Source organism: Mangifera indica, chromosome 18, assembly GCF_011075055.1.
Source record: "Mangifera indica cultivar Alphonso chromosome 18, CATAS_Mindica_2.1, whole genome shotgun sequence".
Classification (NCBI taxonomy): Eukaryota; Viridiplantae; Streptophyta; class Magnoliopsida; order Sapindales; family Anacardiaceae; genus Mangifera; species Mangifera indica.
Genome location: NC_058154.1, coordinates 13,230,636 through 13,246,416, shown reverse-complemented (window position 1 = coordinate 13,246,416; position 15,781 = coordinate 13,230,636). Strand labels below are relative to the sequence as shown.

Below are 15,781 nucleotides of genomic sequence, written 5' to 3'. Positions count from 1 at the left end.
AAGCATTGTATTTTAGCTAGGTGGTGGATTTTCTTTGGAGGTCTTGAAAGTGGTAAATCATTTCATCATCCTATTCCATATAGGAGAACAAAGAAGTAGGTAAAACCTTTATCTTTTCTCTCTTTGGTAAATGCATGCTTTGATTCTTTCTTTCTTTGACATGGATGTTTGTTTTGCATTTATTCTCTTCATTTTATCTTTCAGTTACCATGACAGTCATTGTGGTTTTATGCTCTGTAGGAATTCTATATGGCTTGTAGCTAACCTTTCATGAAGGAAATTTTGTGTCGAGCCAGAGTCTATCAGAATGGTCAGACGTAATGTAACACCCCTCATTTGGAACATACCCTTTGGCAAAAATCGATATTATTATTATTATTATTATTATTTTATTTTGTGGAGAATAATACAAAAGCCATAAAATTTGATACTGTGAGAAACCATCAGAGTATTTATTAGAAAACAATGAGTGTCTCAAGTCTCCCAAAGAAATTCATAAATTTATAAACAAGCTAATAATTTTCGAATGGATAGATTCTATAAAATAAAATATTATAAAAACAAACAAAATAATGGTTAAAAATAAGTAGTGCTAGTAAAGCGCATTTTGACGTGTTGATCCACTCGCCTCCCGCCTGCCTCGTTGTTTTTCCTTCCTGCAACACCCCAAAATAAATATATATGAGTTATAAAACTCAGTAGGCCTTTAGAATAAATTCGATATCTCTTATGGTTATTCTCGACGGAACTTTTACCATCACATGCGTCATTGACGCACTCGCTGGAACCCGTCTCAGGTGTCTCTTATGCCAAGTATTGGGGCATCCATCTCAGATACCTCTTACTTCCCATACTCCTCCCACAATTTCGAACATCCATCACAGATGTTGTTTACATATTTATCACAAAACTAGTTAATTAAATTTTTTCTTTTTTTTTCATTAACTGAAACCGTGACGTCTCATCAAACGGTTCAAACATTCACAAGATCAGGACGTCTCATCCACTGATTTCCAATCAAATATTCACAAGATCAGGACGTCTCATCCACTGATCTCCAATCAAACATTCACAAGATCAGAACGTCCCATCCACTGATCTCCAATTACGAGTGATGCTATCGATTCAATTAGTATGATTATATTATTCCATGAAATTATATATATATATATATATGCACATAAAATTAATCTGGAAAAACAGTCTACAAAATTAATATTCAATACCATAAATCAATCACTCTACATCATATAAAACTTTTTTTATCCATTAAAAAAACTAATTAATATACTTTCTGTGATTTAATTAAATGGTGCAGGAGCATTGTAGTAAGTGTGGATGCATGCACAATATCCTATCTACCCAAAAATAACTTACACATGCTTAATTCTTTCTCCTTTTTCTTTATTTCTTCTTCATCCTACAGACTACGTAATTTAAGCTGGCTTCCTGGAAAGAAGATGATGGTAACTTTACATGTCCTTTCAGACCTCGCTTCCTAACAGTTTCAAGCGGTGACCCAGTCACGACACCACTACATCGGTTCCGCGCAAGTGTGCCTAGTGTCTACTGCCACGCATATAATAGTCGATCTCCGTTTATTTATCAGAGATCCATGATCACTCTCTCTCTAACTCTCAAACATCAAAACATCCCATGACTAATCATCATCATCAATACACACATATAATCACACACACACACACATATATATAAAACCAATTTTCAGAATCTAGTTTACGACATGCAAAGTTTTACATGGAATTTCGGCGTAAAACCAATGGAATTTATGGCCTACCTCTCCTCCAGCGATTACGTCGGTCTTCTCGTGTCAGTTATCTCCCTGTCTACTTCTTTTCCTGATCGACAAGCAATAGGTTTAGCTTTCTCCCTTTTTGACCAAAAGAATCGATTTCAAGAAGAGAAAACTGGTAAGATGTAAACTGTAGCCCCCCCCCCCCCCCCCCCCCCCCCCCCCCCCCCCCCCCCCCCCCCCCCCCCCCCCCCCCCCCCCCCCCCCCCCCCCCCCCCCCCCCCCAGAAAAAATGGCTGTTTTCTTTTCTTTAAAAAAGGAAGCAGCAAAGTATTCGCCTCCAGGAAAGTAACCGCTTTAATATTACAAGGAGACGTTTCCCTTTCTCTGCCCCATTTTTCGGCGTCGATATCACTCCAAAAAGGCTTCCAGAAAAATCATTTGCGGCCTTAAATTCCCGTGTCTTTTAAACTAAACGTGTAAATATATAATTAGTATATATATATATATATATTAAAATATAACCTCAAAATGCTCTTTCGAGTTCTCTCTTGGTGTATCTAAAATTTCTGGATATAAATATGAACACCCAATTTAATACCAACAAAAAAATAATTGGACAATGATAACGAAATGACCAAATTCTCCTTTTTATTAATTTGAGAATATTACACGTAACCAACTATATTGAGCTCTTACTCGCATGGTCGGAGGGGTCATAACCCCTGAGAGGGTGTGAAGGGAGATCTCTGAAGGTGTAGGGTCCTCAATGGTGGTTGACTCTATCCCTTCTTCAGTAATGTCATCGGGTCTTGCTTAATTTCTAAGAAAAATAGGCGCTTGTAGGCGTGATCAGCTGTGAAGCGTTCGTTGCAATGAAAGCACAACCCTTGTTGACGACGCTGCTGCAGTTCAGTTGGTGTGAAGCGTCGGATTTGACTATTTGGAGTTATGTTCCTTCCTTCCGATGAAGTCAGGTTACGTGCGAAAGGAAGAGGTTGATTCCATTGGGTTTGTTCAATTGGAATGTCTCAATAATCTGTCTCAACATTCTTTCCTGACCATTAGTTAAGCTTTCAACTTGTTGCTAAAGACGTTGAAGCCGTTGGTCGTCACCTATCTCTGGCTCTGATACCATAATGTTACGAGCAGGATCGTTTTTATGGCTGCAACTTCTAACTCTTGCGGAATGTCGAGGAGCTATGGTGGAAAAGAGTCGAGTAACTAGAGAATTGCAGAATGCTAAAAGCAAATTATGAAAATAAGTTTCTGGATGCCTTTATTCCACTAACCAGAGCCTACATATATAGACTTACAACCATGAAAAAGTCACCTATGTATTTCCCATTAACTAGGTTCTAATGGTAAAATTATTAACAAACAAAACAAATGGATAATTATTTGACCAGCTTCTTCTGCCCTTCTGTTGGTTTTGACATGGACTGTAACAAGAACATCTTGTGATCACCAACGAGATTTGCATCATTGATGCTAGAGATTTTATTAGCTTTGATGGATCAGTGACATTATTTATAGGTTTTATCACTGGTAAACTAATTTATGTATGAAAAATATTTGGTTTCATCACTGCATTTTGCAATGTAATGGACTATATTTGATTTCAAGACATTTGTGATGTTTCATTACATACTAATTTCAAGGTTTTAATTCATTTTCCTTTCCTATGGATATTTTGACGATTGTATGAACATTGTCAAGTATACAAAGTCAATCCAATAGGTTTTAACTCTAATTCTTAGATTTTAGAAATTAACACTCGCACCTGTTCACCTTTTCACTAACAACAAGTTTTTGTCGATTTTGATTATTGAAATATTGTTTACTCTTACTAAAAATAATTTAATAGATTTATTATATATAAACTCAAATTTGATGAAAATTTCAATTAATCTAAAATTAGGTTAATGCAACTTACTTTAAACGATATATTTTTACCTCTAGCAAATTATTACATCATTATCTATGATATTCATCTATCTTCTCCAGTATTTTTCAACTCTTCCTTGCAAATTAGTCCTTGTAATTTTTTGAAATCTTAGTCTCTTAATATTGTTCACTGCCACCACCACAAATTGCATCTAATATCTTGGCATTGATCGACTCTTCATAGACTATGAGATCAACTTATTGACTTGTTGATGCAATAAGACACAAATATGTTTTGTCACACAGTTTTGCACTATTTGATTTCATCAGTGATTTATTGTTTTTTAGAGTTGATGATGATGTTGACGAAGAAGTAGATCAACTTGTTAACAAAGTTTGGACATGATTGTGGCTTAGGAGTATGGGATGGGTGACAACCTGGGAAAGGAAATATGAGTATTATGTATTTTGGATATTTGAAGTGTTTTGTTATTTTTGTTAATTTAAGGTTATATAGTAGTTTTAAAAAATAACATTGTAAGGATTAAATTATAATTTCATTTTCTTGCTTTGTTAATTTATTGACAAAGTTTGATTTTAGACGGAAAATGTTATGTATACCATAAGGGGTGAAAAAGTATTATTGGGTCTGGATGAGAAAATGTAATTTATTCTAAGAAAATCCTTTTTTTTTTTTTTTTTTCAATTTACTTGTTGCGAATGGTTGGATTGAACCAAGCAATTGACAGAAGAGAATATATGAGGATAATACAAAACACATGCAACAATACTAGCACCAACGTCAACCAAGATAATTATGGAACCCAAAAAGATTAAAAAAGGAAAAGAAAAGAAGAGCTTGTATGGTTTCTGAGTAAATCTTGTAGGTATATGATGAATGCCTTAACAACAATAATGCAAAAGCAAAGCCAAATGAAAGAGATGGGGTCGTTGGTGGGCAGCTTTTGAACTAATACGGAGTGAGAATGATTGAATGTGGGCCAAAAATACATATATGGCTAAACTCAACACCACATGCTGTTTCTCCTCCTTTTTAATATTTTGGTAGAATTTGATGATTGAGAAATGCATGTTTTAAAAGTAGTAGTTATTGGTAGATGTGTCTTGAATATCCATTTAGTTGAGTTATCCATTCTTATAATCTCAAAATAAAAATTATACTGTGAATGAAAAAAGAATAATTGAAAGAGAGACTTTAAAGTAGTTCTAGGTATTAATATGTCATTATTATTACTATCATAGACCAAAATATTGAAGTAGGGTAATTTATGTAAAAACAGTTGAGAAGACCTTAGCTGACTTGGTAGGGCGGAGAACTGTACTTGTAGGCAACGTAACCCTTAGGTCGCTTGTACAAATCCAGCAGGACGGATAATTTTGTCTTTAAACTATTTGTCAAATTTTCACTACACTAGTTATTTGCAAGGCATGTGATTCACAAGGGAATATTCATTTGGCATTTATTTAAATTTAAAAATATATTCATTTCAAAATCAGGAGAACAAGATTTCAATAATATTTACCAACTCAGAAATTTTATATACCTGTCGATGAAAATACGTAAGTTATATTAAGATAACCTCACCATTCTACGATATCTAAAAAATTTGAACAAAACAAGGCATGCTAATTTAGTATATGATAAAATCTTCATGTCTCATTTAACATATGCTTATCTAACCATTTTTTTACTTACTGAGATGTTACAAATCGGTAAGCCCTTTGTTATTCGCCAAAATAAATACATACAAATATTTCTCCAATATGTTTAAGTAATGCCGGCTAATGTTACACAATAAACAGGCAGGTTTATTACCTTTTATGAATTTGAGAAACCTGCAACAAAACTCAGTGCAGATGCACAAAAAACAGTTAAATTTACTCCAAAATCCATCACCAAATTTCATAACTATAAACAATAACCTCTAGTCGGCCCCAACACAATATTACTGCATTAGCATAAAAGGTTAAGCAAACAACAGACACATCAACACTACGTTATTCCAGCATGTGTGAAAACTTACCAACAATTTCCAACTTGAGCTGAAAAGATAATGAGACGAAAAAGAAAATATTTTCACGCACTAGACTTGAAATAATTTAGAAAAAGTGATGATACACTTGGTACATTTACCTTTCTACGAGACGTTAGCAGTGAAAAGTTGCAATGCATCCTCACTTAAACAGCTAAGTAAACCTTGGTCATGTGCATTTATATACTTCACATCACGGATAGGATGATTCTGTGATTGAAGGCACTGGACACCTGAAAAAGATGGTAACTTTTGCAAGATCAATTCACATGTTACTTCTTCCCCAGATGCAAACAATTGTTTCTCATCCTCTAAGTTTATAATTGTAGATTTCGGCAATCGAATATCATTTACTGTCGTAGATGAAAAACCCAACTTCTGATAGTCATAGCAGCCCACTTTCTTCAGAAGAACTCGGATGCCTGGTATCCCTTGCTCAACAACAGGGGGAGTTGATACAGACTGAGAAGCAATTATCTCATTGGACATTTCAACCCTGGGCCGAAATGAAGCAACAATTTCATCACTGCTGGGACAATAAGCAAGAGAAATGCAAACTCCTTTGTTCTTTGTTTCAGGAACCAAATATGACCTTCATCACAAGTGGTTAAATTGTTAGAACTGCCAATCACTTACCAGAAAATATTATATTAAGAAAAATTTCCAAACTGAAAATTTTCAGAAATACATCAACCTTGAAAAACTTTTATTATCACTTAAATAGTGTTGCTTATATTTGAATTTCTAATCTCGACTAAATTTACTAAACTTTAAATCTTTAAATAACTTGTTAGACGTGTAACACTGACCACTGGATAGGACAAGTTATAAGAAAAAACAAAATGGCTGATTCATTGCATCTAAAATGAATTATCAAAAAAGAGCAAGACACTTAATTCGGTACATTAGTGAAAGTCTAAGATATTGTTCACAAGACTTGAATCAAGTGAAAAATGTGCGTATCTCTTTTAATTTACATATAGATCCTTAAGGATCTCAGTGATAACAGAAAGCATGGCAAAGCAAAACAACCAAGATTGAAGGTCCAAATACGCATCAAAATATATAAAAACATAAGTTTTTTTTTCACTTTCTTTCTCCTGTGATTAAATTCTCTTAACCAGAAAAAGAGTATGATCTCAAGACAGACACTAAGAATCACAACATGTCCAACTTAACCTTCATTTAACCACCTGTATTTAGGGTAAATTATTTATCACACGTTTAATTGTCGAGAAAAAAGATATCAACAAGATAAAACAGAAAATGAACGTTGAGAGTTATAAAAGTAAAAAATAAAAGTTATATAATATAAATGAAACGAACTAATATCAGATAGTTTTTTAAATTATACTATAATGAAATTGCAACCAACTTGTTTTACTCTGACGAAAAAGTTCTATCAGTATAATAGGTTTTCTTGGTTCCCCAACAAGGAGAATTTCAACCCTGTTCAGTCAACCGAGGGGAGACAACTCAGTCAGTAGGTAGGCTATCCATCTGTGTCCAAAAGCAGGGAACGCAGCAAGGGGAAAGCTCATACAAGAGAAGGGGGGGGGGGGGGGGGGGCGGGGCGGGGGGTGGTGGGGGGGTGTTAGAGGGGAGGAGGTAGACAGCAGGATTAAACGTATTTGATTGAATATTGATTCCTCTTGTGTACTTGCAGGTGTCCTGGTGTGTGTGCTGGTTGGTGTAGATAAGCTATGTTGGAATATTTTCAAATCACAACATTACAATATAATCCCATCAAAGCATTCAAGTTATTTGAGATTCCAGAAACGTCTCTAAAGTGTTTGTGGAGATTTCAGCTAATTTAGATAAATGAGATATTGTGCTAATTGTATTCTGATGCATAATTCAGTTACAACAACCAAAAAAAAAAAAAAAAAGCAGAGATCACTTTCAAAATTCGAAATAGATATTCTAATTTGGAAAATTTTTTGGATGATTACCTCATTCAATGGTTAAACATACAGCAAATGAATTTGCTTCACAAGTAATAAAATATCATTCTAAAAAGCTTTACGCCTTCAAACTAATTGATAGCTTGTGGTGTTTGTTTTAACTGGTAAAACGGCGACAATAAATGTAGATATAGTCATTGCCCGGAGATTCTAAAATTATAAATACAAGGCAAATTGACAATGAATTGCAAAATCTACTCTTCACTGTAAATGGCAGAAAGTATAAACAATCAGTGATATCCATATAACTTTGGCTATAAACAAGAATCAACTAAACATTAAACTAAAAACAAAAATGACACAACCTACCTTCTTCCAGCACTATCAAAGTTCCACTGACAAACACCGACAGAAGAAGCAGACAGCAGGGTTCTAACACCAGATGGATGTGAAAGTGAGTGCATGGTATGAATTGGGTTGCATGATGGTCCATTCAAGGATTCCAAGGGCCCCACAGTTTGACGGATATCAAACACCAAAAGTGATCCATTCTGAAGGGAAAGTAAAATTTAGCACAACCTAATTTGACTTAACATATGGGGAACAACAAAGGTCACACCTGTAGTCCAGCATACAAATAATGCGCACTGTTGACCTCCCATGAACATGACCAAGCAGCAACCTAGAAGAACAATGTCATTATGTAGAAAACTGAGTTAGAGACTAAAAATCAAAACCAAAAGATTCTGTCAATAACAACAAATTCCAGCCAGCAAATAGTGGATGTAGATGGCACATTAGAGTCAGAAAACTTAAAAGAAAGTTAAATTTTACATCTACTGTATTGCTGAATTGAGACACTATAGACTTCATGCAATTTTTAAAATATGAATCCAATTGGGCATTTTTCGTACGACAAAAATAGATATATTGAAGGATTGTTTCAATACTTATTCCACTCATCAATATTAGGAGATCATATTAAATGTACTTCAGAGTTAAAAAACTTTATTGTTGCTGTGTAATCATTTAAAAGTAATGCTTACAATACATATATAATATCATTTTTTCAATGTTAAGTATATTTTCTACACAATACAATCATGTTATATGCGACAAGATTGGTAATAGTCATGTCAGATGTATTTCAACGAAATAAAATTCAGAAGGGGTATTTGTTTTGTCAAACAGTCCACATTCTTCCTTTTTCTAAAGGCATCACAAACAAATTTTTTTGACTAATTGTTTGAAAATTTGGTGAGTACAATTAATTAATTTAACATCCCTTTAGATCTGGAGAAATACAGCTACAACCTGTCAGGCCCCCAATTTCAAAGGTGTACAAGAGAAAACATAGGGGCTCCCACAGAGTAACTCTCCCTTGCAATGAGGTGGCAGAATTAGTTGGAGAAAAAAGAGCTATACAAGTGGGGAGCATACAGAGCTCTGAAGAGGAGGGACAAAAGGCAGCAATACAAAAGGTGTAAGAGGGAGATGAGGAGGCAAGGATGACTTAGGAAAGCTGAAGCTGTTGCCTTTTGGAAGAGCTAACACCTCTATTGTTAGCACATTTTCTAAAGGTAAGGATTGGATATAAATCAATATATAAATTGCTCTGTTGAGGTTCTTCCAGAGCCTCAGAGACTGGAATATTACTTGTTGGGTGAGTTCTGCAGGTATCCTTGTTTCGGCTTGACAGAAGTATTGTTGGTTTGGCTGGATTTCTCAGGTATCTATCAAATTTGGTATTAGAGCCAAGGGTTGTTAAGCTCAATTCAATTTGAGTTCGACTCGAATTCATAACTCAAATCCATTTGGATTCGTAACTTAAATTCAGTTCAAATTCATAACTCAAAGTTGTGGTTCAAGTGCACTATTCATTTACAAAACAACGTCGTTTTATCAATAAGTCATTAACTTGAACTACCAATCCAAACCGCAAATTTGAGCTATTGATTAGAGTTATGAATTCGAGCACAACTCAAACTGAGCCGAGCTAAACCAAACTTGAGTTAAACAATTTTTTATTCAAGCTAAACCCAAGCCAGGGGTGTTGAGGCTTGATTCCATTTGTATCTACCCCTACACACATACACTCATACATAGAGATGACAATGAGACGGTTAAGGGCCGAATACCTTAATCCCCATCCCCTCTCCATAAGAAAATTTTCCCTCCCCTTACCTTTCCCATCCTTGTGAGAAAATTTCCCATACATTCTCCCTCCATCCCCATTAAAAAAATAATGGAATATTTATTATAAGTCAAGACATATTTGTAATAATTTAAAACTTTTTAAAACAATTTAATATATAAAATTTTAGAGAATATATAGGGGAAGGGGGAACCGGGGAACCGGGAATAGGATGGGCCAAGAATAAATTTATTCTCATTCTCACCTCGTGCTTGATTGAGGGGACTTTAGTCATCCCTGTTTTTATCCTCGTTCTTGTCTTTATAGGGAAATTCCCTCCTCAAACAGGGAGGGGCGAGCTAAAGACTTGGTTTTGTAGGTTCAATTACCATCTCTATTCATACTATATTGTTTAAAATAAATAACAAGAAGTTCACAGCTCTAATTATTTATTTAAATAAAACATGGAAGCTTTGCTGATATTTCTAAAATGTTTGGGAGTAATTTGTAGTTTTCCAAATCTTAGGGGATACCAGTGTATTTAAGCCTTATATAGTTATTTTAATGCTTACAACCACATGATAAACAAAAAGGTCCTAAAACTTCAAATATATAACGTAGAATCAAAAAGCTATATATTAGTACTTAAAATATAAAACAACAGTGGAAAGTGAGGCAGATATGCCCTACAAATATAAAAATAACTATATAAGGCTTTACAAGGACTAATGAATGTGTAACATGTGAAAAAGTGAAAAAAAAAAGGAGAGAAATAAAGATTAACACAGAATCAACACATAGCCCTAGAACAATTTAGAATTGTAAGTGAAAAAAGAAGTATCTTCAAATTCTTTCGAGATAAACAGCTTAAGGATGCTAAAACTTAGTTACCCTGAAGACAGTGACTTATCCTCACTGTTACAAAAATCCTTCTATTTCTTTCTTCTCATATCACCCACCACAGAACTCTCTACAAATAATTCAGAACAAGGTTTAAAGATAGCCCAACAAAGATTTGTTTTCTTGGCAAACTTTAACCATAACAAAGAAATGTAACTTCTTCAATGCAAATGAATAATCTGTTTAGCAATACTTCAAATAATGCAAAATATTATTTCTTAAATATGAGATACAGGAAAAAAAAAAAATCTTAAACTAATATCAAGCTTTTTAATCAATAAAACCAGGATAGATTGACTATTTACCGGAAGATCATAATTTAGAATGACATTGTTGCTGTCCATGCTGTGTAATCAATGAAATGAAAAAAAGTCAATTAGAAAAATAGATACCAGGAATTCTCATGAAACAGTACCAAAGTATGGGAGTAGTGCCACCTGAGAATAGATAATTTCTTGCCTAACGAAGAAAAAAGTGCAAGATTATGGTTAAAAGGAGAAAAGTGCAGGTCCTTGACAGCCTTTATACTTGAAGGAATCAAAATATCTTCACTTTCATGTGGATGTATCAAGCTAACCTGCAATAGCATGTTTAAAGAAATTCTAAGAGCAGCTTAAGTTAAAAACATATGAAATATATTTGAAGCCTATTTCTTTTAAAGCCAAGAAAGTTACTTTGGTAAGTAGATGTGTTCCACTTGCACCAATCCCAGGCAGCCTTCTGGCCATTAATATAATCTGACTAGAAGGCTCCACATCAAATAAACGTGCACCATCCACCTTTAATGCTTTCTATAAGGGATGAAAACATGAGATTCAATTACATGGGCAAAAAATATGACCAAAGAACTAGTGGATAGTTCTAGAATATTAAACAAGAAATTGCATGAGAAGAAAGTCAGAGAAGTAATTATCAAATCAGAAAAGCACAACATTATAAGCTACACTACGGAACATTACACAAAATTGGTTAATATAAAGAAGAATAAGACAATAAATAAGAAAAGTGCCCCCCCTCCCCAAGAAAAAAAAATAAAGAAATATATCCATAAATACTGATTTAAATATTCTTACATTGTCTACAATGCTTTTCAATAACATATAACCAGCTAACCATTAACCTAAAATTAGATCCATGTTTCAACCAAGATTATTAAAGCACAAGCAAACTTCCCAACAGATATTGATGAAATGGGTACATTTGCAACTCATGCTTCAAGAAGTTGTCGTTTCAACAGACTCTTTCAAGCATATACATTATAAGAAAATTTAACAGAGCTTTTACTTTCTTCCCCTCTTCCCTGTTTCTCTTACACAGCCACTATTTAAGTATGAACAATGCTATGTGCATACACTTTTGAGTACACATTTGAATACATAGACAATGTGTCATCATGTGATTGAATATTATTTTATTCTTAATTCAAAATCACCCAATCACGTGACACATCATATGTGTACTCAAAACTATATGTAGATAGTTTTATTGTTTAAGTATTCTAGTTTTTTGAGTCCATACACCATGAAAGTGACAACATCTAAAATAGCTGCCATCATAGACTTTGGAGTATAGTTTGTCAAAACTTTTTGATTTGTGAAACATTCTCTTTAAACCCCTTATCTCATCTCTCTTTGTAAAATTTCTAAATTCCTTTAATACTCATTGCTACCTCAATCTTCCTGCCGATCATGTTATTTTGGTTACTATAACCATAATTTTGGATTATATAACAACAATTTACTTCATACCCCTGGTAATTAAGAGTTCCAAGAAATCTAGAAAGATGATGCCCCCAGGCATCAAGGGAAGCACATTCTCCCATTGAATATCCTTGAATGAAGAAAATAAATTTAAGCTGAGTTCCACACCTATAAATCATATCTTATTCACATTTAGAATTATGTGGACGCATGAGAAATAAGAGGGGAGAACCGGCAGTTAAAAGTGTTCTACAAAAAAAAAAAAATGATGCAAAACATGCCACCTGTAAGATGAATATACAAGACGATCCTTCTCTGCATAACTCTGAGCTGAAGTTGGAACCTGTAGAACATGTCAAAATTTTAGTGTAATCAAGGAAAAATAAAAAAAAAGGCGAGAAAATTGGCTGGATCTAGGGGTGGATTTGAGCTGCACTAAGCCCAAAGAAGAGCCAGCTCACTCTTGACTTACATCCAAAACAGTTAGCTTGAGCTTAAGCTGGTGAACAGTAACGTCAGAGAGTGAAAATTTGTCGGAATAGAAGAATTGATGGAAAAGAAGAAGAACAATCATTAGAGACAAAGAAAAAGAATCATCGGAGAGGTGAGCTCCAAAGAGCAACACCGGCGAGGTGTTGATCTCGAGCCAAGCTCGATGAGTTGAACCTCCTTCAACTTGAGCTTGACTTGTTTGAGCTGGCTCGGCTTGAATCTACCCCTAGTAGGATCATTTCACAATACTACAGATTAAAAAAAACCTTTGAAACATAGTGAAAAGTACTCAAAACCCTAAAACATAGATCTAGAACGAAAATTAAGTGAAGTTATTAACTAACATAATCATAATATATATTGGACAAAAGAAAAAATCTTTCATAAAAAAGAAATTACCAGACACATACTGTCCTTGATGGCTTTCACTAGAAGCAGCAAATTCAGATGACCTGCTCTGTGTTGCTCTCAACAAACGCTCCAAAAAGATTGTCCTCTACAGTTCCAAAAGTTTCAAAACCCAAAAGTGACAAGAAAAGAAAACTAATAAAATTGTCTCCCACCAAAAATTCAAAAGTAACAAATATTTTATGCAAATTTATCCACATAAGGTTTATAGTTTTCACGCTCAAATTATTTTCTTTGATCCACAATAAGAACTAATCATACTTGTTTAAGCTGATAAACTTCCAAATGCAACTCAACTTCTCTCTTTTGCCACTCAGCTTCTTTCTTACACCAGTCAGCATTCTACAAGAACAAGTGAAACCACAGATTTAATAAAAATCTGGCATGAAATAAAAATGGCATTCTCTCCAATTAAATTTAACACCATTTTTAAGAATGAAAATCATAGGTATAATGTAAAAAATGCAAAGTAGCCTACAGAAACCAAAGAATTACCAAATTACAAGGCATGCACTTCACTTATATTAGAAAACACAACAATGTGAAAAAATCAAACCAAGTATTTTCTTCTCACCAGTAAAGATTATTACCTTGTTCTCAAGAGACACACACTTAGACTCAAGAGATCGAATTTTCTGCAAACAAGAAACGTAGTCATCAGTATCGGGTTCCAATACAAGCATACTAATAAAACCAAAGTGAGGAAATGCAGTATGACCTTTTGTGATTCTTCATCAATAGCAATAATCCGTGATGCAAACAGTTTCCTAACATCCTTCAAAGAGCTTTTCCTATTGCATTGAGGACACTAAAGAGAACAGGAACAAACATGACCGAATAATATAATAATTAGTTATAAAAAATTATAAAAACAATGACAATATTAATGAAAACAAAGCACTACCTTCCCCGAGCTTTGACCTTGTTGTAACCATCTCTTGATGCAAGAGAAGCCATATACATGCCCACAAGGAAGACAACTGTAGTAAACGGGGGGTTAAAGTTAAAGTGAGTGCAAATTATGCCACTAATGGAGCGAATGGAGATTGAGGAGAGGAGAGAAAGAAGCTAATTACACACACCTAATGTGATGGTCACCGCTATTGGTCCACGCGTCCATACAAATCGGGCAAAACAAGCCATCAACCTCCGTTCGATTCCACTCATTCCCTTGAGAACAATCTCCACTCTCGATTCCACCTCTATCTTCTCTTCTCCGCTTCGTTCGATCTTCAGTTACCGCTTGATTTGAGCCTGAAACCGTAGTTGGCGATTCCACGGCCATAATTAACACTTCTTCCTCCTCTTCCTCTTCTTCTTCATCGGTTTCTTCTTCAGTTTCGTCTTCTTCGGTTTCCGTCCCGTCTTCTTGAACGAGGAGTATTGGCCTTCTGAATTCGTCTTCGAGGAGATCGTTGAAATGAGGAGAGTCGGGGCTTTGGTCTGCCATCACAAAGCGGGAAAATTATACTTGTAGGCTAGTACTTATCATATGTAAATTGAATTTGGGATTTCTCTACATTACAGGCATTGATGTTCACTGTCAGTACCGTCTTTGGACAATCTTCAACTTGTCCCATTTAAATGAAAATATTATTTTTAATATTAAATATAAAATAATAATTTTAAACCATAAAAAAGTCCATAAACAAAAGTGCAGGGCCTAAGCCTTAAAAATATGAATTATACAATTCTTGACAATGAAGAATGTGATTTGATATAATTTATATGAAAAAATTAAATAATAGGCCAAAGGACTATTTCCCACCCAAGGTATGTCGATTTCCCAAAGTTCTTTCTATTAACTTTAAAAATTGCATTTACCCCCTCATAATTAAAATTAACGGACTCTAACTATTAAAAAATTTATCTCATTTTCTTCCCAAAAAGTTTAAAAACTAACATTTTCTTCTCCAAGTCAAGTTCGGAAAAAATCACATTTTCCCCTAGGGTTAGTTTCAAAATCCGATCGTCATCATCGCCTATCCCTCCCTCCCGACGGTTCCTCTTTTTCCAACGATCTGCCTCAACTCAACCCCAACCTCTCCAGCGTCCAAAGATTTATTAATTTATTTGTATAATTAATTATATTTATTATAAAAAAATGATAAGTAATGAAAATTTTTCAAGTAATAAGAGATTTAGTCAATATTCATATATATCAAATGTGAATAAAAATCAATTTATAAAAGATTTTTCAACACAAAAAAGTGGAAGTCAATACGTAGAGGTGGAGTAACAACAACATCAATAACAAGTGGAGATAGAACAATCACCCCAAATATTCTTACCTCTAATATTTTCAAAATTCATTTCAAGAAAATATAAAAAAAATGTAGTAATTTTGAAGTTACTTATAATTATTGTAAGCAAATTTACAAATTCAAGTAAGGAGGTGGATACGAGACGTTCAAAAGACACTTGGAGTCAAAACATTCAGAAAAAATTGAGCAAAATAGAGGTCAGATACAAATAACCGGGTATGATTCTTCTCATAAATATTTGTTTATTTATAGTGATAATAAAAATAAAGAAGAGTTTGCAAAAAT

At 34.2% G+C, this 15,781-nt stretch overlaps 1 protein-coding gene across 2 annotated transcripts; it reads right to left on the bottom strand.

Moving 5' to 3' along the window:
• Positions 1 to 5,267: 5,267 nt before the first annotated feature.
• Positions 5,268 to 14,790, bottom strand: LOC123201342 (E3 ubiquitin-protein ligase RFWD3-like). 2 transcript variants are annotated; one of them, XM_044616799.1, is made up of 14 exons: positions 14,315 to 14,790; positions 14,137 to 14,212; positions 13,951 to 14,040; positions 13,823 to 13,867; positions 13,494 to 13,574; positions 13,224 to 13,320; positions 12,617 to 12,675; positions 11,307 to 11,423; positions 11,070 to 11,209; positions 10,938 to 10,977; positions 8,218 to 8,280; positions 7,968 to 8,149; positions 5,796 to 6,286; positions 5,268 to 5,497 (listed from the first exon to the last, which is right to left on the bottom strand). In XM_044616799.1, the coding sequence occupies exons 1-13, from the start codon at positions 14,680 to 14,682 to the stop codon at positions 5,800 to 5,802; spliced, it is 1,845 nt and encodes a 614-aa protein (XP_044472734.1). In that variant the 5' UTR covers positions 14,683 to 14,790; the 3' UTR covers positions 5,268 to 5,497; positions 5,796 to 5,799. The 2 variants fall into 2 exon arrangements, with proteins under 2 accessions (XP_044472734.1, XP_044472732.1); XM_044616797.1 differs by lacking the exon at positions 5,268 to 5,497 and having other exon boundaries at positions 5,588 to 6,286.
• Positions 14,791 to 15,781: the final 991 nt, after the last annotated feature.